The 25,383-nt window shown below is 37.0% G+C and overlaps 1 protein-coding gene across 1 annotated transcript; it reads left to right on the plus strand.

Annotated features, from left to right (window-relative positions):
* Positions 1 to 528: 528 nt before the first annotated feature.
* On the plus strand, positions 529 to 24,922 carry LOC123872209 (UNC93-like protein MFSD11). The gene is made up of 8 exons (XM_045916392.1): positions 529 to 989; positions 8,754 to 8,923; positions 16,341 to 16,517; positions 18,610 to 18,781; positions 21,467 to 21,581; positions 22,128 to 22,253; positions 23,079 to 23,383; positions 23,752 to 24,922. The coding sequence occupies exons 1-8, from the start codon at positions 903 to 905 to the stop codon at positions 23,965 to 23,967; spliced, it is 1,368 nt and encodes a 455-aa protein (XP_045772348.1). The 5' UTR covers positions 529 to 902; the 3' UTR covers positions 23,968 to 24,922.
* The last annotated feature ends 461 nt before the right edge of the window (positions 24,923 to 25,383 follow it).

Here is a 25,383-nt window from a genome sequence, read left to right on the forward strand (position 1 = left end):
CATCAGTACCCAATAATCAGATCAGGAGTGGAACTAAGAAAGAAAGACCACTAGGTAGCACCAATATTATTTTTATTTCGTATTACAATAATCAACGCATGTCCGTTCCGCATCGAGTCCCTATGTCCCTATAACGCAGTCTGCACTCTGCACCAACTTCTGTTCCAGCCAACCTCCTCTCCTCTCTCTCCTCTTACATAATAATAAATAAAATTGAAGTGTATGTTTGTAATTTTGAAATAACTACCTCATATTAAGCTCGTATGGTTCTTTGAAATGTGCCATTACAACATACAACCATGGACGTATTATAGCATACAACATAATAAAAAGTTTTGATTTTAGCATCCTATTAAACCTCCACTACATAACAATGTTACCCATTTCTACTGTATACTAAGATTTTCCAGATAACAAAAGAAAAAAATATGGAAGAAAAATAATTAAATAAATATCTGTGGTATATGATTTTGCCAAATAGGACAGTGACATTGACAATAGAACATATGATTTTGACAGTTTATTTATTTATTTATTTTTATTTACCACTTGTGATGTGATGACGACGAAAATAATAAGTAATAATACGACATTTGGTTTTGATCGTGGAAATTGTATTGTAAACATTGATAATACGACCGTGAGTCCGCGAACATAAGAACGACAACTTGCTACTGGCGTTGAATTTCTCGACGACCGCGGTGGAGGGAGTTTAAATATTTGGAGAATGGAAGTAGAATATATAATTAACATTATAAAGGCAATCGTCAAACAATAAGGAGTGATACTCCATCAAGGAGTTCAATATTAATACTTTATGCGGCGCTTTTAATTCTAATTATTATAATAATAGTACTATTTATTGTTTTTGTGTGAAGTAGTTATTAACATCTTGAGCTACGATGGATCGCAAATTTTTAAATGTTATTCTTCTCGGTTTCGGATTTATGTTTGTGTTTACTGCATTCCAGACTATGGGAAACATAGAGGTAAGTTATACTTAATTACATTTTATATTATTTGTATCAATAGGTACTTGAATAATACGTTAGAACAATACATAGCTACATAAATAATAACATATTATGTGTTTAAGTCAGCGATGTTTAAGTAGGTACATTGAAATGTTTCTAAGCTATCGAAAAATACTCTACAACTAAATGCATGATGCACTAAAGTGAAACTGCAATAATAGATCTAATAAACTAGATGAGTACCTATAGTGATTCCTAAGTGCAATTTAAGCAATTTTAAACTACCTACCTCATTAGTAAATAGTAGTTGCAAGTATACATACATTACTTTCACACTTTAGCCTTCACATCAAGTTAATACATACAATAGTTGACATAAAGTTTTATTTATCAATATTGAACTGCCCATGCTCACAGTTGTTGAGATAATTTATTTAGGAATTTAAATAATTTTACATAATTATCATATATGGTGCATGCGACACGTCTGCCGGCCAAATTCAATTTTAATTTGGTTTTTCGCAATTTGTAAACTAATAGGACAAAGTAGGCTTATGGCATTTTAATTGCGCCAATGGCAGTATCATCTCCACGTCACACATGTTTATATAAAAATCTTTTCGTGTATAGTCCAATAAAAACAATATTAGTAAATAAAATAATGCTTAGAAGTGAACTAAACTTGAGGCACATTGGTGCAGAGTTGACACAAAGTGAAACCAATTTTTTAACTGACTTCCAAAAAGGAGGTGGATCGATTGATTTGCAAAATGTTTCCTTTGATCAATAGTAAAAGTTTCCTTGGTGGTCCCATAAAAAATTTCAGACCCAGTTCCTTAATCCTGATGCTCCAGGGTTACTGCCCGCCCATGTTCATAGTTAATTTATATTATAGGTTCCAAGCAACTACTTTATGCTTGGAATCCAAGTCCCAACTCTTCAACCCTGATGATGCAGGGTACAGCACTCCTAAACTATAGTGATTTAGGAACTGCAGATGATGCAATATTATTTTAAGTACCAAGCATAGACTACATCATTGAACTTCAGATCCAAATTCTTCAATCCTGATGCTGCAAGGTACTGAACTCCTAAGCCATGGATTCAGGAATTTAGAATTTAGGTATCAAGCAATGGTTTCATGATAACACTCCAAGTCCGAACTCTTTAAACCCGATGATGCAGGGTACAGCACTCTTAAACAATAGATTCAGGAACTGTTCCTGGTGTAATAATATTGTAAATGCCGAGCATAGACTTTGTTATTGAATTTCATGTCCAAACTCGTCAATCCTGATGCTGCAAGGCACTGAACTCTTAAGCCGTATGGATTTGGAAAGTCTTGCTGGTGATTGATACTTCGTAAAAGAATACCTACCATCATTATAAACCTAAAATCCACCTCTATCCTTGCAAATCAGACATCTAAATGAACTCATTATGTATAATATTTCCATTCTTCTTTCACGTGAGGTCATTGGCTTATGTAAAACGGGAGACCCTTATTTGAAATTTTTATTTGCGTGATTTTTATTTTACGACATTATGCCATATTCAACATAAGGAATTTGTCCAAAAAAATACAATAGTGACCAATAATAAATAAATAACAATTCAGTTATAGTCAATTTTGAAAGTAGGTTGGTAGTTAACTGGCTGAATATTTTACCTTTATACGTAAATAAATTGCTTATTCCCGCGACTTCGTCCGCGTGGACTACACAAATTTCAAACCCCTATTTTACCCCCTTAGGGGTTGAATTTTCAAGAAACCTTTCTTAGCGGATGTCATAAATGCCCAATTTCAGACCTGATCGCGTTTGGAACCCTCGTAGCTTTAGTTTTAAGTTTACGTAATTAAGAGGGCTCTCTCCGTCACTCGTTTCATACAATCGTAGTTCCAATTTCATTTGAATAATAAGCAACCAAAGTCCATGAAATTTTGCAGACATATTCTAGAAACTAATATCTATGTCTGTGGTTTTCCAGATTTCTGTTAAAATATTCGGTTTCAAAGTTACGCGGTCTTAAAAATTTTCTTACAAATCTTTGAGCCCCTGTAATTTTTAAACTACATATTTTTAGAAAAATCTAAAACACCACAGACACAGATATTAGTTTCTAGAATATGTCTGCAAAATTTCATGGACTTTGGTTGCTTAATATTCAAATGAAATTGGAACTACGATTGTATGAAACGTGTGACGGAGAGAGCCCTGTTAACTATCACCACTATATAATCTAACAATTCTGACCATACCAAAGAGTCTCTACTTTGAATAAATGATTTTGAGTCAGCTTTTTCTTTTACATATTTACTCGTAGATTTATTATTGGTATTATAACCACCTCTTCAAACAGGCATGTTGTTCTGATTTATCTGATTTGAGTATTTACCAATAGCAGCTCAATAGGTAGTTAGGTCTCTTTATTGATCTGCAATTTCAGTAACGATACCTTGCGATAGTGTGTAGTGTTAGCATTCATTGAGCTATTATTTATTGGGTTTACAATTATTACGCATTAATTCTCTTCGATTTTGATGCGTTGTTTATTTACTTACATTCAGTTCGTGAAAGTTAAATTTTTATTTACTTATTAGGCCAAGAAAGTCCAGGGGTTTTTATAACAATCAACAATGAGTTATGAACATTGGTTTCGACATCAATGGTTATGACTTATTCAATTTTGCAATAAACCCCGTGATATACGACACTAACAAGTTATTGGCATGCATAAGTATAGGTATATAAATTTTTCAAATTGTGTAATGCATATTGAGATCATTGTCCGAGATTTGCAAGTCGGGCGCTACACCGCTTTATACTTGTGTAATAGCAATTTTTGTTATCATTTGCTGACCACGACTAGTTAAGTTACTTAGTAAGGCGTTGGGTTTTTAACTGACGGCCTCCCAGGAGGGTCAGTGGGAGGTCCCGGGTTCGATTCTCCGCAGGGGTTTGGAATTTTATAATTTCTAAACTGGTCTGAGAGGCTTCGGTTGTGGCTAGTTACCACCCTACCGTCAAAGCCGTGCCGCCAAGCGATTTGGCGTTCCGGTACGATGCCGTGTAGAAACCAAATGACTATGGGTTTAATGAAATTGCCATACCCCTTCCAGGTTATCCCGCTTCTATCATAGATTGCGTCATCACTTACCACCAAGTCAGATTGCATCAAGGGCTAACTTGTATCTAAATAAAAACAAATAACCTCTCTTCTTACTTAGCCTTTACTCATGCAATGGAAGTCAGGCAGGTACGCCCAGGTTCTCCTTCCACTTTAAGATGCTTCCCATTCTAGCTTACCTCTAGATCTTAAGCTCCGGCTACACGCTCCGTCTTGCTTGAAGGCTTACTTGCACAAGCCAGTTTACGCAGTTAAGTGTGTGCGTGTGGACGCCAAGACACAGCCCACGCCGTTCCAAAAGCTGCTAAAGATTGGACTGCACAGTTCTCGTTTTTGCCTGTGCGGGCAAGACGGAGCGTGTAGCCAGAGCGTTATAGGTATCCCTATACATCTCTAGATCCACCATTGTAGAGCTTGTGCTTTGTAGAGATATCTGTGTCCCTTATCTGACTTTTTGAAGATCAGAGAGGAAAAATCCACAGATACTCGTAGGTAGCTCGATGAATGTGGGCTCAATCAATATAGCCCCTACCAGTTACGTGGGCGGTCCCAGAATGAATTGGCCTGATATAGTTCTAAGCAGCATATCGATACATGTTATGTTATATCGGACAGTACGTTTATCGTGTTACTTTATATACTAACATGCATCGAGATGTAAAGCGTACTCTCAGCTCAGCAGTGTTTTGAACATCAAGAGCCGCGTGTTTTCTGAAAAGGTCGCAAACCGAATACCGAAGCGTCACAAAGTTTCTGTTCAAAGAAGGCTTATCTCCCGCCCAAATAAAAGATCGATTAGGTAGTGTGTACAAGGAGTCTTTCCCCTCGTACAGCACAGTAAGAAACTGGGTGAAAGAGTTTTGCCTCGGGAGAGAAACCGTCGAAGACATCGGCCATGACGGTCGACCGGTGGAAGTGCTTTCTCCTGAAACTATTGCTCTAATGGGAGAGGAGGTTTTAAGTGGCCGCCGTTTGAAGATTAGAGTAATTGCAGCTAGATTTAGGCTCTCTAAAAGTACCATCCATCGTGCAATCCATGACCATCTTCTTATGAAAAAAGTTAGTGCAAGATGAGTTCCGAAACTTCTTTCAGCTGTGCAAAGACAGGAGGATTGCGCTGTGCACCGAGTTTTTAGATTTTTATGGAGAAAACGTTCACGAAGCTGGAACATTCACCGTATAATCCAGGCCTGGCCCCGTTGGACTATTATTTGGTCCCAAATTTAAAGCGGGGCTTAGGGGGAAGGAAATTTTCAAACGACGAAGAGTTGCAGGCGGCCGTCTTTAGTCATTTTGAAGACAAAGATTGCAGTCACTTTTACGAAGGTTTAGAGATGTTAGTTCGCAGGTTTTAAAAGTTTGTTTATATTAGTGGAGATTATATAGAAAAATAAAATTGGTTTCATCTCATTTTCTTAACTATTTCATAGCTAGGCCAATTCATTCTGGGACCGCCTAGGTACATGCCGCTCAACAAACCTTTGTTGAAGTGATCTGCGAACTCTAAAACACTTCCTTTTATGGATAAAACCAACCAATAAGTCAGAAATCATTTGTAGATTTCTGCCATTTGAGAGAATTACTTAAGTAATAATTAGAACTAGGTATAGGTATCTACCGAACTTTATTATGCTTCGCGACGATGTTCGTCCCGAAGATCGTTTCCATTAAGTCTTCTTCATCTTCGTGTTCTGAGATTTTCTCTACCATTCTCTATTTCATTTTTGCATTTACGACTAGTGAATACCTAGTTTTCTTCTACCTAGTGTTCTTTTAGAAGAACCTGACTGACTGACATATCAACGTCCAGCTCAATTACTGAGAATACAATCTTGAGATTTTGTCTGAACATTTTTTCTATAACGTTAAAAGAAAGAATTTTGAGAAATTTTTCTGCCATTACTCTTCCAGGTTAGTCCTCTTCCATCTTAAGACTGCATCATCTCTTACCACTAAGGCTAAGTTGTATCTGAATAAAAAAAACCAATTCCGATATCTTTAAAACACCTAAGACTATACAGCTGATATCGGGTAAAGCTAGTTATAAAATGATAGTCTATTAACACCACATTGCACGCTGCTGTAACCACGAGCTATGCTAAATATCGGTTAAACAACTTGGTTTACCTCGAGAAATGTGCGTCATTGTGAAATGCTTGCTACATGAAGGGACACTGTTTAAGGCGTTGGATTTATTCATTTCCAGCCTGATTTTCTTCTTCTTCTTAATCCTTGGTTTCTTTTCTACACTTAGACATATGTAGATAGTTGTCCGTTTTACGTAAAGCCTACGTTACGTTATTGCTAAGAAAAGTTCCTGGCCCCAAACTTGGATCCCTGTGCTATTGGAAGCTAGTCTTATGCCCTCTTAAATCTCAATTAACTTCAAAATGATATCAATACACATTATCCGCAATAGTTGATAACATCTTTGTTTGTTATACTTAATACCTACTTGTCGATAAACTCAAGGATTAATCAATTTAGGTCAAACAGATTTATTGGTGTGATACCAATTTTTCAAGGGTATATTTTTCAATAACATGTCATTTAATGTTGACATTATTATCAGTTGAATTGAACATAATTATTGCGATGACTGCACCTATCGCGAATTCACGTCTACTTTGATTTTCTTTATTAGGTTAAAACTTGCAAGTGCATTGGTAGGTATTTTTATTATTTTACTTATTTGGATTTTAATTTGTGGGTGATAATTATATACTTTATTGGTATAAATTGCGAGAATTAGCTAGTAATTAATATTTGTACGGCTTTTAGCCATTGATTCACTGATTATTTGAGAATTTGAAGTAGTAATATGCAGAAATTATAAGAAAATGGACGAAAAAACAGACAGACAAATGCAAATTCACCCAAGTAGTCAATAACTCAAAGATAATAAATCCGTAAACCTATCAGACTATCAATTCCAAATTAAGGTATATCCTTTTTCGATTAAATGCACAAATATCAATACCCAAAACAGCGTTGCACCACCGTTACAACATTATTTTTTACCTGAATATAAAAGGCGATAAAACCCGATTTTTTACCAACTTAATATTGCGATATCAAAGCATAATGTTTCTTCTGAACCGAGATTACCTCCATTTTTGGGTTTGCCCAGTTTTGGGCATTGTGTCCTTTTCAATCAGTTGCAACATGATTCGGACACGGATGGCACTTAAAAGTTGCAAATAAGTTATCGCATTTTCGCAACATGGATATGTTGTTGTTATTAATTGTTATTGTGCAGTGTGCTTAATATTTTAAACAAAATAATCGCGTCCTTGTCTCCTTGTGCACCTTATTCGGGTTTTCATACAAGGCATGCAAATGTGCCTATATCAATATGTACCTACCTACATCGAAGCATTTCATTATGATAACGGAAAACCAGATTTACTAATAACTTGTTCTTGCTTATACTTAGCTGCTACTACAATCTATTAATTATTTTATCTATCTATGCATGAAACTTTTGGGGAGAATGAAAACCTGTACATATAGGTACCATTAGATATTATGCTTTTATACGTTAATCTAAAGCTAACCTTAATAATGATGATAATCATTGCATAACTACGACTTACCATACTGAAAACAAAAGTGGTTTCGTAATAAGTAGGTACCTAATAACCTACCTACCAAGTGAATAAATAGTGATGTTACTAGCAAACCCTTTGCGGGCTAATTGAGTTTTCTCCTATTCAACATTGTGATGCTTAAAAATAAAATCAAGAGTACCTAAGTAGGTAGGTAGGTATATTATTTTTTGTAGAGAAACCTTAATTTAACCTTAAGATGAAAACTTTATACAAAGACTAGATGATGCCCGCAGCTTCGCCCGCGTGGATTGGTCAGATCCCCTGCAGAATCAGGATTGGGAGTTGGAATCCAAATTTTTTATGGAACAATGTCGCAAAGCTCCTTTATCGACTAAAAAAAAAAAAATACGCAAATCGGTTCAGAAATCTCGAAGATATCGGTGCATAGGTAGAAAAACACAACTCCTCCATTTTTAAAGTTTACGACAACACACATTCTTGCTTAGTTATGTACTGGTTTCTGAAGGACGAATAGCTTCCAGATCTAGTTTTAGCCATCACTAGCAGAATATTTTTGTCTTTATTTCCTGTATGGATGGAACTTTTTGATATTAAGTACTTTTTACTTAGTTCCACTTTTGTAAATAAATAGTTTACTGAGGTATATTTGTCTTTAAACATCTTCAAAGATAGTTAAGTATAGGTTATCTTTTTTTATATTTCTAGTAAGATGGTAATGACCACATGTACCTATTTTTTTTTAATATAAGTAGCATTTTTTTTTTTTTGGATATTGAAATATATTTTTTTAACAAAGGAAAGTTCTGTTAAATAGACTTTAGGATAGGATATCTCTAGGACTAAGCTAGAAAAGTGAAAGTTTTTTTGTCGGTTCTTCTCACTAGACCCTGCTTTTGAAACCGGATGTAGTCTCGATTATCATAAAAACGCTTAGGTACTTGAGACTTTGATTTCCAAATAGAGCCCGCATTTTCGAAATGAAAATTAAATTGTTTTAAGTTGCGAGCACGTTTCGAGTAAGAAGATAGCTATTTCTACTTATTGTATGTATTTATCGATTCTATTGTTTTGTCCTCAGAAAACTATTTTGGACAGTATAACACAAGATGACCCTAATTTCGTCGGCGACGGCTACACCTCGCTCGCAATCATCTACGCCACGCTGGCCATCTGCAACTGGATGGCTCCCTCTATCATCACCATCACGGGGCCACGAGGCGCTATGTTGATCGGAGCTGTAACTTATTTGTAAGTCCATAATATTATGACCCTAATTTCGTCGGCGACGTCTACACCTCGCAATCATTACACCACGCTGGTCATCTGCAACTGGATGACTCCCACTATCATCATCATCACAAGGCCAAGAGGTGCTATGTTGATCGGAGCAGTAACTTATTTACTTATAATTACATTATATTATGACTTTATACAGGCTAGATGGTAGTAGCAATAAAGCTGCCATTATAATATTACGGAGTTTTATGGCATGAAAAAAAATAAAAAAAAAATATCATCACCATCACGGGGCCAAGAGGGGCTATGTTAAAAGCCAATTCACACTAAGCACGTACACGTGACACGCACGCAGTGACGCACGCGAAACCGTAGACATAACTGCATACATTACGTCTACGCGAACGTTCACGCCACGCAAGCGGTATACCATGTCTCATACAGTTCCATACATTACAACGCAATGGTACGCGCTACGTCTGCGCTTACGCGACGCATACGCGGCCTGTGTGGTCGGCGCTTAAGCTAGTTAGTTCACTATAATAATAATTGTCTAAGTAACAGCCACCGAGGGTGATTTTACATTGCAGGTACGTTCTAATGAAAGCCAAGTTGTGCAATGTTTTTATTACAACAGGCAATTACAGTGTAGATTTATAAACTATGCTATATTATTTTTTTAACGTTTATCTGATAAGTATCTTTCCCGTTGATGATTCTATTAATTAGTTAATAATTCGTTAATTGCTATTTAGTTTCAATGGTGTGCTATTCAGTTTACTACATATTATTTGTGCTGCTAAAAAATTCACAAACAACGAAAAAATACTATCTATCTTTGCTGTACCTATTCTACTCTTTTTACTTTACAACCTCTCGCACTGCCAAGGGTCACTGGTAGAGATCTCTTATAGAGATAAGTGCTTCCCTGTCAACTTTTTTTTCTCTTTTTATCTTTATTGTTACTACTTTCTGGTACAAAAAAAAAAAAAAAGTATGTTACTTCTACATTTAAAATAAAGTAACATAGATACACATAAATATTCATAAAATTAAGATAACTATAATATCACCAGAGTAATGAATAACGTCATATTACTGTCAAGTGCCCCTAATAACCAGAACCACATAAACAGACATTATCAGCACTAGAAAACAGTCACTTTCACCAGTACTCGGTTACCCTACGCTACAATCACGTTATCTAACATCATAGACTGTCGTCATAACTACAACTCGCACGCTCTTTCATCTCGTCATGTACGGTGTATCTATCAAGGCGATACACTATTCTAGGTCGGTTGTAGGAATGGATTTTTATCCCGTTTTCTTTTTACCCGACTACGGCAAAGCCGAAAGGAAGGGTTATGATTTTAGCAGTCTATGTATGTTGAGTCTATGTATGTAGCAATCTATGTATGTAACAGTCTATGTATGACAGCAAAAAAAAATTCTAATTTGGTAGACAAATAAAATCATTGGGAATGCCGTCAATCAAGGATAAGAAATACGCTGTCGACAACGCACGACCACGGCCTTTGTATTGAATCTCAATCAAGACGATGATAGCACTAAGCACAATCTTGTTTCTTTCTTTTTAGTTTATTTTACTTGTACCAAGTCGGGTTCAAGTTGTCTCATTTTTTCCGTAGTCGGGTTATAGTTTTTTTAGCTACATACCATTTACAAACAAATACTACATCTAATTAATTTTTATCAGTTAGATCAGTATAATTATTTATTTTGATATGTTTAAGCAAGTAGGTAAGTAAGTTGAACCATATTCATGGTATGGCTTGACACTTCGCATTAATTTCATTCACATTTTATAATAATGTTGGTAAGAGTGAAACCGGCACATGTTAGCATTTGAATAGGGTAGCGTCCATTCTAATTCCCAATAGGTCTTTAGCTTGGTTCGTCTTAGATCACTATAGGCATCATTATTTAAATATGTAAAAGGTAAAGGTGACTGGTTGACTGATATATCAACGCAAAGTTCAAACGACAGTAGGTAGTAAAAAATTCAGAGATTAGGTTTAGGCTCCGCGCAAACGGGCGACCGACCACAACCACCGGTTGCTGTCGCGCGCCACGTTCTTTAAGTATAGCGCAAACGAAGGTAGTCGGTAGCCGGTGCCCTCTACAATTTGTAACACTCTCCTACTGGGAGTAGCGAGTGGCCGCCACCGGTGGCGTGTTGCGCACACTTGGCCGCCACCGGTGGCGTGTTGCGGACACTTGGCCGCCACCGGTGGCGTTTCGCGGAATCTAGGCTGAGATCTAAGTATAGAGCGCACGTTGACTTTGCTCAAAATTGACTTAAAACGAGACAGATTTATGTGAGATATACCTCTGTCCCGTTTTAACTGTCTTAAGTCAAAGCAAAGTCTAGAGTGGACGCCACTTTGCTACACGTGTGCGGCGATTCCATACAAAACGTGTTAAAATCATGTAAACAGCTTGTCGCCAGCCACCGATGGCTGTGTTCTGTGGCCCATTTGTGCGGAGCCTTAGCGTAATGTTACGAGCAAGTAATTTTTGCGGACGGTGTGTTGCGTAACAACTGTTGTAGGTAGTTTCTTATCAGCTTAGCCATTTACGACATTATAACGTTTTAATTACTGCAGTAGCGTTACTCAATAAATAAATTGTAAGTTATTTATAAAAACAGCACGATCTAAAATACTAATTTTGTGCTTTTAATTTTATTGAAATACTTGAGGTTTTTCGAATACCTGCCATACTTTTCCTTACCTATTACTATTTCTTTTACAATGCGTTGACATAGAATTTCTACTGTTTTATTATAGGTAAATGGCACTCATTTTACATTTTAGTTACACATGATAACTTTACCGCATCTGTGGTCACGCATTTCTCAATTGATTGTTTTAGTTCCGCATCATCACGCCTGAGTACTCATTACGATCCTCCAAACGAATATCTTCCGTCTGTAAACTGTATTGAAAAATTCATTTTATAGAGTGCGTCTTTACTGAAGTGAAGCGGAGCTTAGAGGTGTACAAAACAGACCAATCAGATTATTGCAGATAGTGACTATTCAATAATCTAATTAGTCAAAGTACACACGTTTCCCCCCGCTCTGCTCGTCTCAGTATCAGTGGAAACATATCCTAAAAGTAGTTTTTCACTGAAGCGGAATGGAGCTGAGTGGAGACGGGGTTTTCAAGCAATCAGATTGTTGAGAGTTATCATGTAACAATAACTTGATAGGTCTATTGAACACCTCTCCACTCCGCTCCGCTTCATAGGAACTGGCACCTTGTTGTTAGTAGAGAATTAACGCTATTCATAACAAGGTACAACACTCCCCTCTCATCACGATTCATTCTAATATTTATTTGCTTATTTGGTGCATATAGTATACAAGTAAGCTGGTACATACTAGAAGCCCATTACACAAAATTACCTATATGATACAAGTATTCGAGTCATACAGTGATCAGATCATAACGACGATGTGTCGACACAAAAGGTAAAATTTTGCGTGTTGCGGGCATGACCCGAAAAAGTACCTATGTATTATTAACTAATTAGGTTCTTTCAAATTCCAAAGGCTTGTTGAGCTAAACTCATAGAATGCGATCGATACGGGCCCGTTACTATGAAGCCACTGCTTGCATTTCAATCGTGTTTCACGGTGAATTTTTAGGGTTCCGTATCTCAAAAGGCAAAACGGAACCCTTATTGGATCACATTGTTGTCTGTCTGTCTGTCTGTCGTGTCTGTCAAGAACGTATAGGGTACTTCCCGTTGACCTAGAATCGTGAAATTTGGTAGGTAGGTAGGTCTTATAGCACAAGTACAGGAATAAATCTGAATTTGTGGTTACATCATTAAAAAAAAAATTAAAATGTGTTTCAATTTTCAAAATAAGATAACTATACCTACCAAGTGGGATATCATATGAAAGGGCTTTACCTGTACATTCTAAAACAGATTTTTATTTATTTTTGTGCATAATAGTTTTTGAGTTATCGTGCAAAATGTTGAAAAAATACCCGATTACGGAACTCTCAGTGCACGAGTCTGACTCGCACTTGGCCGGTTTTTTTCTCCTTACCGTGGGCATTATTATGTCATGGTTCTTTTGTTAACTACTCAAGTTAACAGTTAGAAGATTTCTTCGTTCTAATGCTTAGAGAACTGAGGTCTGGATTCTGTAAGGAATGCAGAGTTACCTATAGTAAATATCAGTATTTTAAAAACATTTCCCATTTGGTCATGCTTTAATTCACCGCTTCTACAAAACCTAAAATAGGGAAAAACCAAATCATCGTGTTGGAAGAAGGTACAAAAAATCGCTTAGGAATCTTATTAACAATGTCTTGCCGGTAAAGTCATGATTAGCAAAGCGCGAAATAAATACAAAAAATATTTGGCATTTCGGGGTCCTTCTAACCGGATTTGACCAACTAACAATAAACAAATAACAAACAACTAGGCGTTTACTCAAACAACGTCACAGAGACTTTCTAGTCATAATTTATTTTTCTTACTTTAATATCAAATAGATAACAGATCAAGTGTTTATTTGAAGACCGATAAAAATAATTAATCTAAATTCATTGACATAAAATGACGCAACATTATCAAGTAGGCAGCGTAATCGAACGAATCAAGGATTTGGTTATATAACTAGACTTGTTGAGTGCCTATTTAATTAACAAAAAAATTAAGACTTCTTTAATATGTTCAACGATCTCATTTCTCTATCATCTTTTTACTATCGAATCAAAAGGTCTTCAAAAGCGATACAACCGTCTGTAAAATTAACATTTCGATACTTCGTTGTTTCTCTGTTTAAGTTTATCTATCTCTCTACGAGTAAGAGTAGGTATCAAGAGTTTTTCTTCCTCGTTTCTATTTTCCTCACCTAAGTATGTAGGTATTATTTTCTTTATTGGGCTGGTTAACGTTGGTTAGAATTTAGACTGTTGCGCCTGACTTGAACGTAAAGCAGGTAGGTGGTGTTGGTGTTACTCTAGCCACTCAACCTTATTCTAGAAGCCGACAAGGCACCACTCTATTAATAGGTAGATAATCGTAGCAAGAGGCTCTAACGTAAAAATTAAGAGCACCTGAATTTCAGTCCGAACTGTTACTAGTCTGATTTTTGTGTTCACTCAGCCTTGTCCAATTGCCATCACTTTAACTACACTTGCTACATTTGATTGAATACAAGTTAGTGTAAAGTCAAACACATTAAGGTGGATGCGACGGGTCTGCCCGCGAAATTCAAATTTTATTTGGTTTTTCGCAATTTGTAAACTAATACGACAAAATATAGGCTTATGACATTCTATTTGCGACGATAACAGAACCATCCCCACATGTTTATATAAAAATCTTTACTTGAAAGGGTCCAGTTTAAGAAATTATCTCTAGTATCGACTGTAACTCACAAATTAGTCGATACTAAATTCTTAAACTGGACCTTATTAAGTAAAGATTTTTATATAAACACGTGGAAGTAAAATTTTTTATATAAATAGGTGGGGATGATACTGTTATTGTCGCAAATAGAATGCCATAAGCCTACTTTGTCGTATTAGTTTACAAATTGCGAAAAACCAAATAAAATTTGAATTTCGCTGCTGACCCGTCGCTAGCCCCTTAACAAAAAATGGATTTTCTTTGGTCTACCGCGATTGGTAGATAGTATTAAATTACGGTCAGGTATAGTTATCGTACGCGACAGGTGAAGATGGCAATCGGGGTATGAGGCGGGGGGTCGTCTCGCACAACCGCACGTCACCGGCGCTCACCCACCCCGGTTGCCATATCAACCTGTCGCGCAGTATACGTGCCGACCTAGATCGCTAGTACATTCACTAGAGTCAAATCATGTACTGATCCAAGGCTTACAGGTTCTGACACACCCATTTTGTTTCCAACGTCACAACTACGCCTTCACGGAATGCAATGCACACGATGTTGAGTGACCTTCGACATAAAAAAGTTTACTCGTAGACAAGGGTACATTCCTGATGAAAATGCAACGTTAGAACGGCTAAGGCACAACGCATGACGTAAAAATGAGTACAGTATGAGTAGTTTTAAACGTCTGTTTAAAATCTAACTATATTTAAAAGGGAAAGGTGACTGACTGAGAACTGACTGACTGATCTAGCAACGCACTGCTCAAACTACTGGATGGATCGAGCTGAAAGGCACGACATAGCTATTATGACGTAGACATCCGCTTAGAAAGGATTTTTGAAAATTCTACCCTTCACGGGGTAAAATAGGGATTTAAAATTTGTGTAAGTAGTTCACGCAGAGTAAGACGCGGGCATAAGCTAGTACACAATAGGATTAGAAATTTTGAAACTTACACGCAGTTTTTGTATTGTTATAAAATGTTTAACAACGCCTATTATAACGGTCAACTTTAATCGCTAGCTAGTTGAGACAACGCAGTCAACAACTGATAATAAACGTCCTGTTTAGTTACATCATTCGTTGTTATTGTTGATTGAGTCTAATTAAAAAGTATTAACCCTAGAATCGTGCTAGGCTCAAATCAAATCAGAATATTAATGACAGCCTAATTGTTTCATCCACACTAATTAATTTTATTGTAATTACAATAATTCGAAGGACTTTATGCTTTTGTAACTTATAATGGGATTGGGAAGTTACTTGATTTCCTTATTTGATTCCATTGTTTTACCATTAAACTGTCCACAATCTGCCAAATATTTATAGGAAATAGTAATTAGATTGTTATTTATCTTGCTAGCATAGATTTACAATAATTTTACTTCTAGTAATAGGAAGTATTGTGTGCTATGAGATTTTTCCTGGTATTGTAATTTATCTAACTTTAGAGATAGCTAAGAATGTTGGTAAATTCGGCGCAGTTGTATTTATCTTGTACATATCTTGTATTGACAGTTGTAGCTGTATTTGTAAACGATAGTCTAATAAATATAATGCAATCTTTCGTTTAGTATGCTAGTACAGTATTCGATGCACTATCTGGTACATTGAACCTATTCACTACACTATACTTATACCTACTTGACCATACGATCTATTATTGATCATTTACCAATTTAGAAGAAAAAAATTAATGCAATCGCGCAATTATTTAGGGTTCCGTATTCGAAGGACAACTGGACAACCAGTTGAAATTTTCACAGGATGTGTATTTCTGTTGCCGCTAAGAATTTCAAAATGGATTCTGTGAAAATGTGGTATCTTGTACGATGGTCCTAACCATGGTGTGGGAGTCCGATTCGCACTTGGGTGATTTTTTTTTTTATAATCGGTACCACCTAACGTCAAATTGTCTATGATGTATATAATTAGTTTTTCCACCACTCACCACTTCTCTATGCATCTCGCTTTATAAGTTTTCTCACTTCATTATTTATCTAATCTATGTCTTTTTTTGCAGATTCTTCATAATAACCTTCCTCTTCCCGCGAACATGGCTGCTCTACGTGGCGAGTGTGATGATCGGTGCGGGCGCGGCCGCAATTTGGACTGGACAGGGCAACTACCTCACTCTGAACAGCGACGCCGAGACCATTTCCAGGAACTCGGGAGTGTTCTGGGCTATGCTGCAATGCAGGTGAGCTTTCTTCATCTGTTTTCTATACAGTTTCTTCATAATTCTCCTCTTTCTCCAACTTAGCTGCTCTACGTAGTGAGTGTGATGACCGGGCGGCCGCAGTGTGGACTGGTCAGGGAAGCTATATCACATTGTATAGTAACGCTAAGCGAGCCTTTCCAGGAACTCGGGAGTGTTCTGAGCGATGCTGCAATGCAGGTGAGCTTTCTTCATCTGTTTTCTATACGGTTTCTTCATAACCCTCCTCTTCCCCCGACTCGCTGCTCTACGTAGCGAGTGTGATGATCGGGCGGCCGCAGTATGGATTATGGACAGGGTAGCCATATCACATTGAAAAGTGACCCTGAGAGCCTTTCCACAAACTCGGGAGTATTCTGGGCTATGCTGCAATGCAAGTACCTGTAATTTCTTGAGTAGTTACTTGAAGTAATTTTTTAGAGATTCTGTGACAGTAGATATATCTACTTGTAAAAATTATCTAATTGAGTAGGTACTTATACTTACGTAACTTTTTAGTAATGCGACACTGTTCCTACCCTTATCAGTTATCACTCACTCAATTGTATGTCCAACAGATATTTCATGTAATAGATTGATATAAGCCTTATTTTGAACAGTAATTGTATACTACAAAGCTTACTTATACAGTAATTGTATAGTAAATTTTGTGGATCAATAAAAAATATATTTCTTGAGCAAAACAAGCTTTTAGTAAAATGCTTGTAGAACTTGCGATTGTACCTAGGCATATTTATAATCTAGGCAGGAACATCATAAATCTGAGGAAATTATTAACAATTGTAGTCACACATCTACTAGGTATTTCTAGTGTCTACACTATGCTAATTTATGACTATATAATATATTGAAGAGACAAAGGAAAATATATCTTCACAACATTAGATGCCACAGCAATGTGGTATATTTAATTTACATTTTATTCCTTACGTACGTTGTACCTATGTAAATAGATAATAAATAGGATGTTATTTTATTAGCAGTAAGTATCAGTACCTAATCAAAATAAAAAATGAGAGTTGGAGATAGAGATATCTAAATTACCACTTTCTTTTAAAAAATTAGGAAAGTTTGTCTTTTCTCCAAAATCGATGTAATTTAGAGTTAATAGCTAAGAAAGGTAGGTATATCGCTTCACTATCCTGTGCAATAATAACACCCTGTATATTATGATCGCTTATTTACAGTTTGCTATGGACTGAATATGCAGGAAGGTTGATGTACTGAGGACAAAAACACTAATAGTCATCATACCTTCTTAATCATTGCAAGAGCTTATTGTTTATTTTTTATTCGAGATATATACTCTCATTTTATCGTAGTCGGAGCAAAGACCTTTCGAGACACGGAATCCAGTTTTAATTTTACTTTAACAAAATAATATGAGACCCACCGAATGAAAATTTTCCATCTCACGGACTTAAATCAAGATCATTCGGTTCCTATAATTGTGTTATTAAGTCAAAGTCAAAGTCATTTATTCAAATTGGGTACACTTACTGTCAAACAATGATGTAGTGGAGCCGCCGCAGCTGCGTATTGGTAGCTGGAGAATGACTATATCACTCACTATAAGTAAATTGTCTTCGTGTAACTGTAACTCTATTTTCGCACGCCACGGAAGCTGGGTGGTACGATTTTTTCCAACTTAGGTAGTTCACAAATCCCTCTTTCTATAGTAAAAACCGTATGAAAATCCGTAGAGTAGTTTCTGAGATTAGCCCAAACAAACACGAACTCAGTCGGCGGGGACTGTATATGTTATGATATTTTAATATGTCGTATAGGTATTTATATATATGCTTGATTTTAGGAGTCCTAATATCAAGGATAACATCACCACTGCCATAGTGCTAATTCTGTTGCATAAAATGTTTTAACATGATTAAATTTAGGTAGGTACATGTCAAAAATTAGTGCCATGTTTTTCATATTGCTCTTTGAGAAAAGGGATGGCACTGCGTTTAAACCTGTCAGTTTCGTTTAGAGATTTGTCCTACCTACTTAATTAGGTAATAAGCACCAACGCTTGCCTCTGTGACTCGAAATTTCAATAAATGTTTCTTCATTTCAGTTTATTCTTCGGCAATCTGTTCGTATTCATCAAATTCCAAGGAAAGACGCACATAGATTTGGAGACGCGTAATGTAGTGTTCGGCGCTTTGACCGCAGTGTGCGTTGTGGGCATGGTGTTCCTGCTGACGCTGCGGCCGACCAGGCGCACGCCCCTCGTTGACGATGTAAAGGTGATTCTATATTTCTACTTGGCTTCAAAAAAGTCTTAGATTTGACGCATACAATTGATGGCAGATCTATACTAATATTATTAATGCGAAAATGTGTCTGTCTGTCTGTCTGCTACCTTTTCACGGCCCAACAGTTTAACCGAGTCTGACGAAATTTGGTACAGGGTTAGCTTATATCCCGGGGACGGACATAGGCTACTTTTTATCCCGGAAAATCAAAGAGTTCCCATGGGATTCCTAAAAACCCATCCGCTTAACCGATTTGTATGAAATTTGGTATCGAGGTAGCTTGCGTCCCTATTATTGACATAGGAAAATCAAACAGTTTCCACGGGATCTTTAAAAACGTAAATCCACGCGGGCATCCTCTAGTAAGAAATATTGTGTTTGGCGGTTTGACCGCATTGTGCTTTGTGTGCATGGTGTTCCTACTTATGCTTCGGCACGCGCCTTGCTGACGATGTAAAGGTGATTCTATATTTCTACATGGCTTCATAAAGTTCCAACTTCCAATTCCAAACGTTCATAGACCTGTAGACGTGAAATTTTTCGGCATCGTCCCCAACTGCTTTCTTTATGAAGGCGTCAACCATTAGTGAACCAATCGGAGTCTTATGTCGAGATCTATAAAATTTTGACTATCTCAGACTTAAGTTTCAGTGAAAACGAGACAGATTTATGCCAGCGATATAATGCTGTCTCGTTTTAACAGCATCATAAATCAAAGTGCGTTCTATGTATTTCAACCTTACATTCAACGAATTATGGTTTTGATAGTTGAAGTCGTTAATATTTCTCAATATTCAACCGATAGCCTACCTAACCAAAGTACCTATTGCAATAATTCCACGCAGCGACGTTGCAGGTAACAGATGGTTAATTAATAAAGATTACGTCTGTCCAGATGAATCCATTTAAGTGGAAGTTTTCCTTTGAGGCTTCATATAAAAATAAATAATTGTTAAAGCTTTGTGTGTCAGGGTCGGTAACTCGGCTATAGTCTCGATATTCTGTTTTACACTTTTACTGACAAAACAGTTCATCTCTTGCTTATTCTACTCGTATAAAAAAAACTGTTAACTTTTTTTTTTAATAATGTAACCACAAATTCACGGTTTTCGGATTTATTCCTTTACTTGTGCTATAAAACCTAACTACCTGCCAAATTTCATGATTCTAGGTCAACGGGAAGTACCCTATAGGTTTTCTTGACAGACACGACGAACGGACAGACAGACAACAAAGTGGTCCTATAAGGGTTCCGTTTTTCCTTTTGAGATACGGAACCCTAAAAAATAGTAATCGTTTTATTCTCGTTTTGTCGCACTCCAAAAAATTATTATCGATATCGATTACCCAGTATGTGATGTTACCTCACTAGAAAATTGCCATCTCGTTCACCCTGCTGTCGCGAACAATACCTACTAACCTTTTGAACTTTACACTTTCGATTGGGTATCTCAGGATAAAGGTCAAACGTCAAATAAAGTGTAATAAATATCCAGTTAAATGACTATATTGCATATCGATGCAATTGCATAAAACCTAAAGCGGACTGGTCAAGGGAATCCGGTGCGAAATTATTAAATCCTGCGAATAAGGTTAGGGACTTAGCGGAATTTGAGCGAAAAACGCTTGCGTATTTTCTTCAGCATGTGTAAACTATCTGACCTAGAATTTTTATGGGAAAACGGCCATATATTCACAGACAAGACATCGAAAAAACTTCTGCGCGCGTTTTAAAGCCCCAATCCGAAGATTCGAGAAGCTTAATGCTAATTCATACCTACTATCGTCTATCCAAACCAATATCACTACCCATTAAATCTATACTAATAAATAAAATTGAAGTGTCGTGTCTGTTTGAACGGGCTAATCTTCGGGATGGATTCTAAACCTATTTTGATGGGACTTTCACAGACAAGTAGAGGATTAACCAAGGAGTAACATAGGCTACTTTTTTAACCGACTTTGAAAAATGGAGTTCTGTTTTTCTATCTATGTACACTGATATCTCCGAGATTTCTGAACCGATCTACGTATTTTTTTTTAATCGTTAAGGGAACTTTGCGACATTGTTCCATAAAAAATTTGGATTCCAACTCCTCAATCCTGATGCTGCAGGGGATCTGACCAATCCACGTGGGCGAAGCTACGGACATCATCTAGTACGATAATAATTATGTTTGTTAGTTGGTTTACTGGTCTGTCCTTCAATCAGGCCGGCCGCCGCCGCAACGGAGCAACGGATCGGCGTAAATGTTTTATATGGAATATAGATATATCACATTTCGTATGGACATATAAAGTGACATGGACTACTTTTTATACCAGAAAATCAAAAAGTTCCTACGGATTTTTACGGATAAAGTCGTGGGCGACTAAATAGACAATTAAGGCCGATTCACACCAATTGCATATGCAGCATTTACACGTGACACGTGCGTAGTGACGCGCGTGAACCCATAGACGTAACTGCATGCATTACGTCTACGGCGTGAACATTCACGTAGACGTAACTGCACGCATTACGACTACGTGCACGTTTACGCCACTCAAGCGGTATGCCATGTTTCATATAGTTCCATACATTACAACGCAATGGTACGCGCTACGTTTACGCTTACGCAGCCTGTGTGAACGAGCTCTAAGAGATGTTAACATAGTGACGTCATCGTTTTGTAGAGCGAGATTGTGCCGGTGCCTGAAGCAGAGGGCCCCATGGAGGCGTTCCGAGGCGCGCTCAGACTTTTCTGCACTGGAGACATGATTTTGCTGAGCGCAGCTTTCATTTATACAGGTTCGTCAGTTTTTCTAATGATTGATTCAAAAATTATCATTTTGTAAGTAAGTACCATAAAGTATGGCACACCTTGTATTAGTCCATTTGGTCTTCGCATTGACTCTGGACTAGACAGATGATATGTAGGTCCAAGTAGCTTACATGATTCAAAGTTATCTGAAAATGTTCATTGAAGTTATCTTTCCGACCATTTGTAAATATAGTTTGTGACAGGTCGAAATGGCAATAGGGGTATGAGGCGGGGGGACGCCTTGCACACTCGCATAGCACCCGCATCGGATTAGCGCGGGGGCTGTGCGAATATGCGGGGCTTCCACACCCCGATTGCCATCTCGACCTGTCGCGTAGGTACTATACATACACGAAAAATTTGCTAAGGAGCTTTTAAACTTCTGCAGTTATTTCTATATCTGCATTTACGGATTTTGAACCACGGAAAAAATTATTCGTTATATTTTTAGTCCCAGACAATCTTCTTCAGTTTTTTCAGACTCAGAGGAAAGTCGATTATTATTAAAATTAACCTTTATAAATTATTTTTAGGCGTGGAGCTGTCCTTCTTCAGTGGCGTGTACAGCCCAAGTATCGGATTCACTCTCGCCATGGGTGACAATGTTAAGCAACTGGTCGGTCTTTCGGGAGTGTTCATCGGATTGGGAGAAGTGCTTGGTAAGTCATTGTTCTTTTTTTTTTTTTAAAACAAAGCATATTCCCTACTAAAGCAAGAATCAAGATAACCAATCAACCATCAGACGGAATTTTAACCTACGAGGCTAACTGAGTATTTATGACGGTATAATACTTATATGGCTAAAAGAATGTATTTTTTTTTAAATCTTCTATCTAATTTTAGCTTTAGTAGATGTAATAAATGAGGGCAGCAAAATTGGGCTTTTTTCACAAAACAGAACATCCATCAGTTTTACTTCCATTTTTACCTGCCATAATAATATGTAATATTTTATAATACGTAGCTATCTCCCAGTACTTTAATATTTTATAATACAAGTTGTCCTTATTGCGGTATTTGTTACGTGCTTCCAAGTGGCACTCAAGATGTGCCATTGGAATCGGGAGCTCATTGTTCCGTTGTCGAGTGTTTTGTATAACCTTTGTTTGAACGGTCGTCGATACATAGATATTCGATGAGTTAAGTGGACACTGGCTGATTATGTTATACACAATCTCTTAAACTAAATCGACTGATCGAAATGTATTGGCTATTTCACAATGATCCCTGTGGAAAGAATAGCACTAAATTCAGAGCTGTTAAGAAAAAGATAGCACTTTTAGAGCTGTTAATGTAAGTTTAGAGATGGAACGTCTAAATCTAGTGCTATCCTTTTCTGCAGGGAGTATTATGAAAAGGTAGCAAGATGAACCAGTAGTTTTAGTTTAGTAGCAGAATTGACTATATTGATTTTGTACACATGACATCTAATTTACATTTATTATTAAAACTGCCAGTTCATAAAATGTTTTACTTTCTTACAGGAGGAGCACTATTCGGTATCCTCGGTAGCAAAACTACCCGTTGGGGACGCGACCCAGTCGTGATCATGGGATACCTGATCCACATGACGAGTTTCTTCCTCATTTTCATCAACCTTCCCAACGCTGCGCCCTTCGGCGATACCATGGACGTCTCGTACATCGGACCCTCCCCACACCTCGCGATGTTCTGCAGCTTCTTGCTAGGATTCGGAGACGCGTGTTACAACACGCAAATCTACTCCATCTTGGGTGGAAAGTACGCTGATAACAGTACATCTGCGTTTGCGCTGTTTAAGTTCACTCAGGTTGGTATCTAAGTTTATTTATTCTTAATCTTTAAAATTTAATTTTCTAGCTGTATCGGATTGTAGAATCAAAATTAAAATGTCTAACATTTTGTTGTAAATTATAATCTGTCCGAGGCGTTTGTTTGTCCCCCTTTTGCCCCTGTGAGGGGCGCGGCACTCCTTTAGAGCGCTTCCCAGTCAGTTCCACCACCAAAAACACCAGTAAAACCCAAAACCCGGCCACTTTTAGCAAAAAAAAAAACACTCCAAAAAGGCAGAGCACGCGCGCCAGCAAACACCAACACAGACGAAATCCTATTATACTATTGTAAGTTGTAACATGTCAATAACGTTCATTAATGTAATTCATTTTGTATCGTTTACAGTCACTAGCCGCAGCAGCGTGTTTCTTCTACTCATCACGAGCGCCGCTTTCAGTACAGTTGGGCGTCCTCGCCATCCTCGGGTCAGCGGGCACCGCCGCCTTCTGCCGCGTGGAATGGCGAGGGAGGGCCAGAGCACGTGCCGCCGCCTTGGAATCTATCGACGATAAACTAAACGCCACTCATTCTCTCGCCGACAACACGTTACATTACGATTGAACTACTTGATGTGCATGATCCCTGGTGCCTAAGCTCACACATTCCAACAAGAATTATAAAAAATACATTCCAAACTAATGGTAGATTGATTGGTCATTTGAAAAGCAAGCTTAAAATTAAAGTGCAGAGGTATACAATGTGGTCAAGATTTGCAACCAACATCTATGAACCCAACCTGTCCCTTGAAAAGTGTGGTTTGCAAGGACAATTATTTTGCATAAGTAACGTTTTGGTGTATTATAAAATTCTATTAAGTTTTTAATTTAGTTTTAAAAAGATTCTTAAATATATTTTTGTTTCAATGTCACAATATATCGTAAAGTTACTTCTATTATTTTGACCGCATAGTATTTTAGGTACACCAGATAATATTATCTAAAAGAAACTTTTCAAATGTGAAACAATTTGACGACGCACAATTTGGATATTGGAAATAGCTTAATAGTAATTGTTACTTATTCAATGATAAGTACCATTTGATGAAGGATATGGTTTTATAAAATGTTAAATACCTGCATTCCATATTAAGTATCTTTAAGTTTAGACGAGTAATAGATACATTTTGACTCAATTGACTGGTGATGGAAAGAGAAACATGACAGTGATAAAGGGTCCCTTGTTTGACACATTTAAAATAGCAAAGGAAGGTAGTTTAACTTTTTTGTCCTTCCAAGTGTATGTCACATCAAAAATTTTTTATACTTTTGCTGAAATAAATCGAATAATGTACAGGTACATAGGTATTAGATAATAATTATAATCAAATATTATATTATTAGAAATTTGGTTATATACCTATTGCAATTATTAGGTAGGTACATAATCAGCTTTCTAATTAAGGTCTGAGACTGAGGGCCTGATTGTGATTTTTGAACTTAAAAGTTCGATGTAGTTAGTATTATAAAGAATATGACTGGGAGCAGTGCAGGTCACGAGCTGGCATATCTCTGATGTTTGTTTCATTTTTTTTAGTTTTTGTAACAAAAAGTTTTTTCCTTGAATTCATGCTCATTAGACAAATATGATATTAAAAATGTATAAGCAAATTCTAAGCAAGCATGCTCCGCCTTAAGGGGCAAGCGACGGGTCTGCCCGCGAAATTCAAATTTTACTTGGTTTTTCGCAATTTGTTAACTAATACGACAACGTAGGCTTATGGCACTTTAATTGCGGCAATGGCAGTATCATCCTCACATGTTTATATAAAAATCTTTACTTGAAAGGGTCCAGTTTAAGAAATTAGTTCTAGTATCGACTATAACTCACAAACTAGTCGATACTAGAACTAACTTGAATAGTGGTCACCTTTAGATAAGAATCTTGTCATATTATGATTTTCTAATTAAAACCAATTTGAAGCAGTTTGAGCAAGCGGTAGTCGCTCAAGCTACAAATAAATACTGTAGAATTTTGAAT

Source organism: Maniola jurtina, chromosome 14 (genome assembly GCF_905333055.1).
Source record: "Maniola jurtina chromosome 14, ilManJurt1.1, whole genome shotgun sequence".
NCBI classification, from domain to species: Eukaryota; Metazoa; Arthropoda; class Insecta; order Lepidoptera; family Nymphalidae; genus Maniola; species Maniola jurtina.

Bases quoted from the DNA above. Each gene is read 5' to 3' on its own strand.
- LOC123872209 (XM_045916392.1), top strand. From the start codon at position 903: ATGGATCGCAAATTTTTAAATGTTATTCTTCTCGGTTTCGGATTTATG. The intron at 18,782-21,466 runs GTGATTCTATAT...ATCGTTTTGTAG, and splicing joins CCCTCGTTGACGATGTAAAG to AGCGAGATTGTGCCGGTGCC. The intron at 21,582-22,127 runs GTTCGTCAGTTT...AATTATTTTTAG, and splicing joins CGCAGCTTTCATTTATACAG to GCGTGGAGCTGTCCTTCTTC.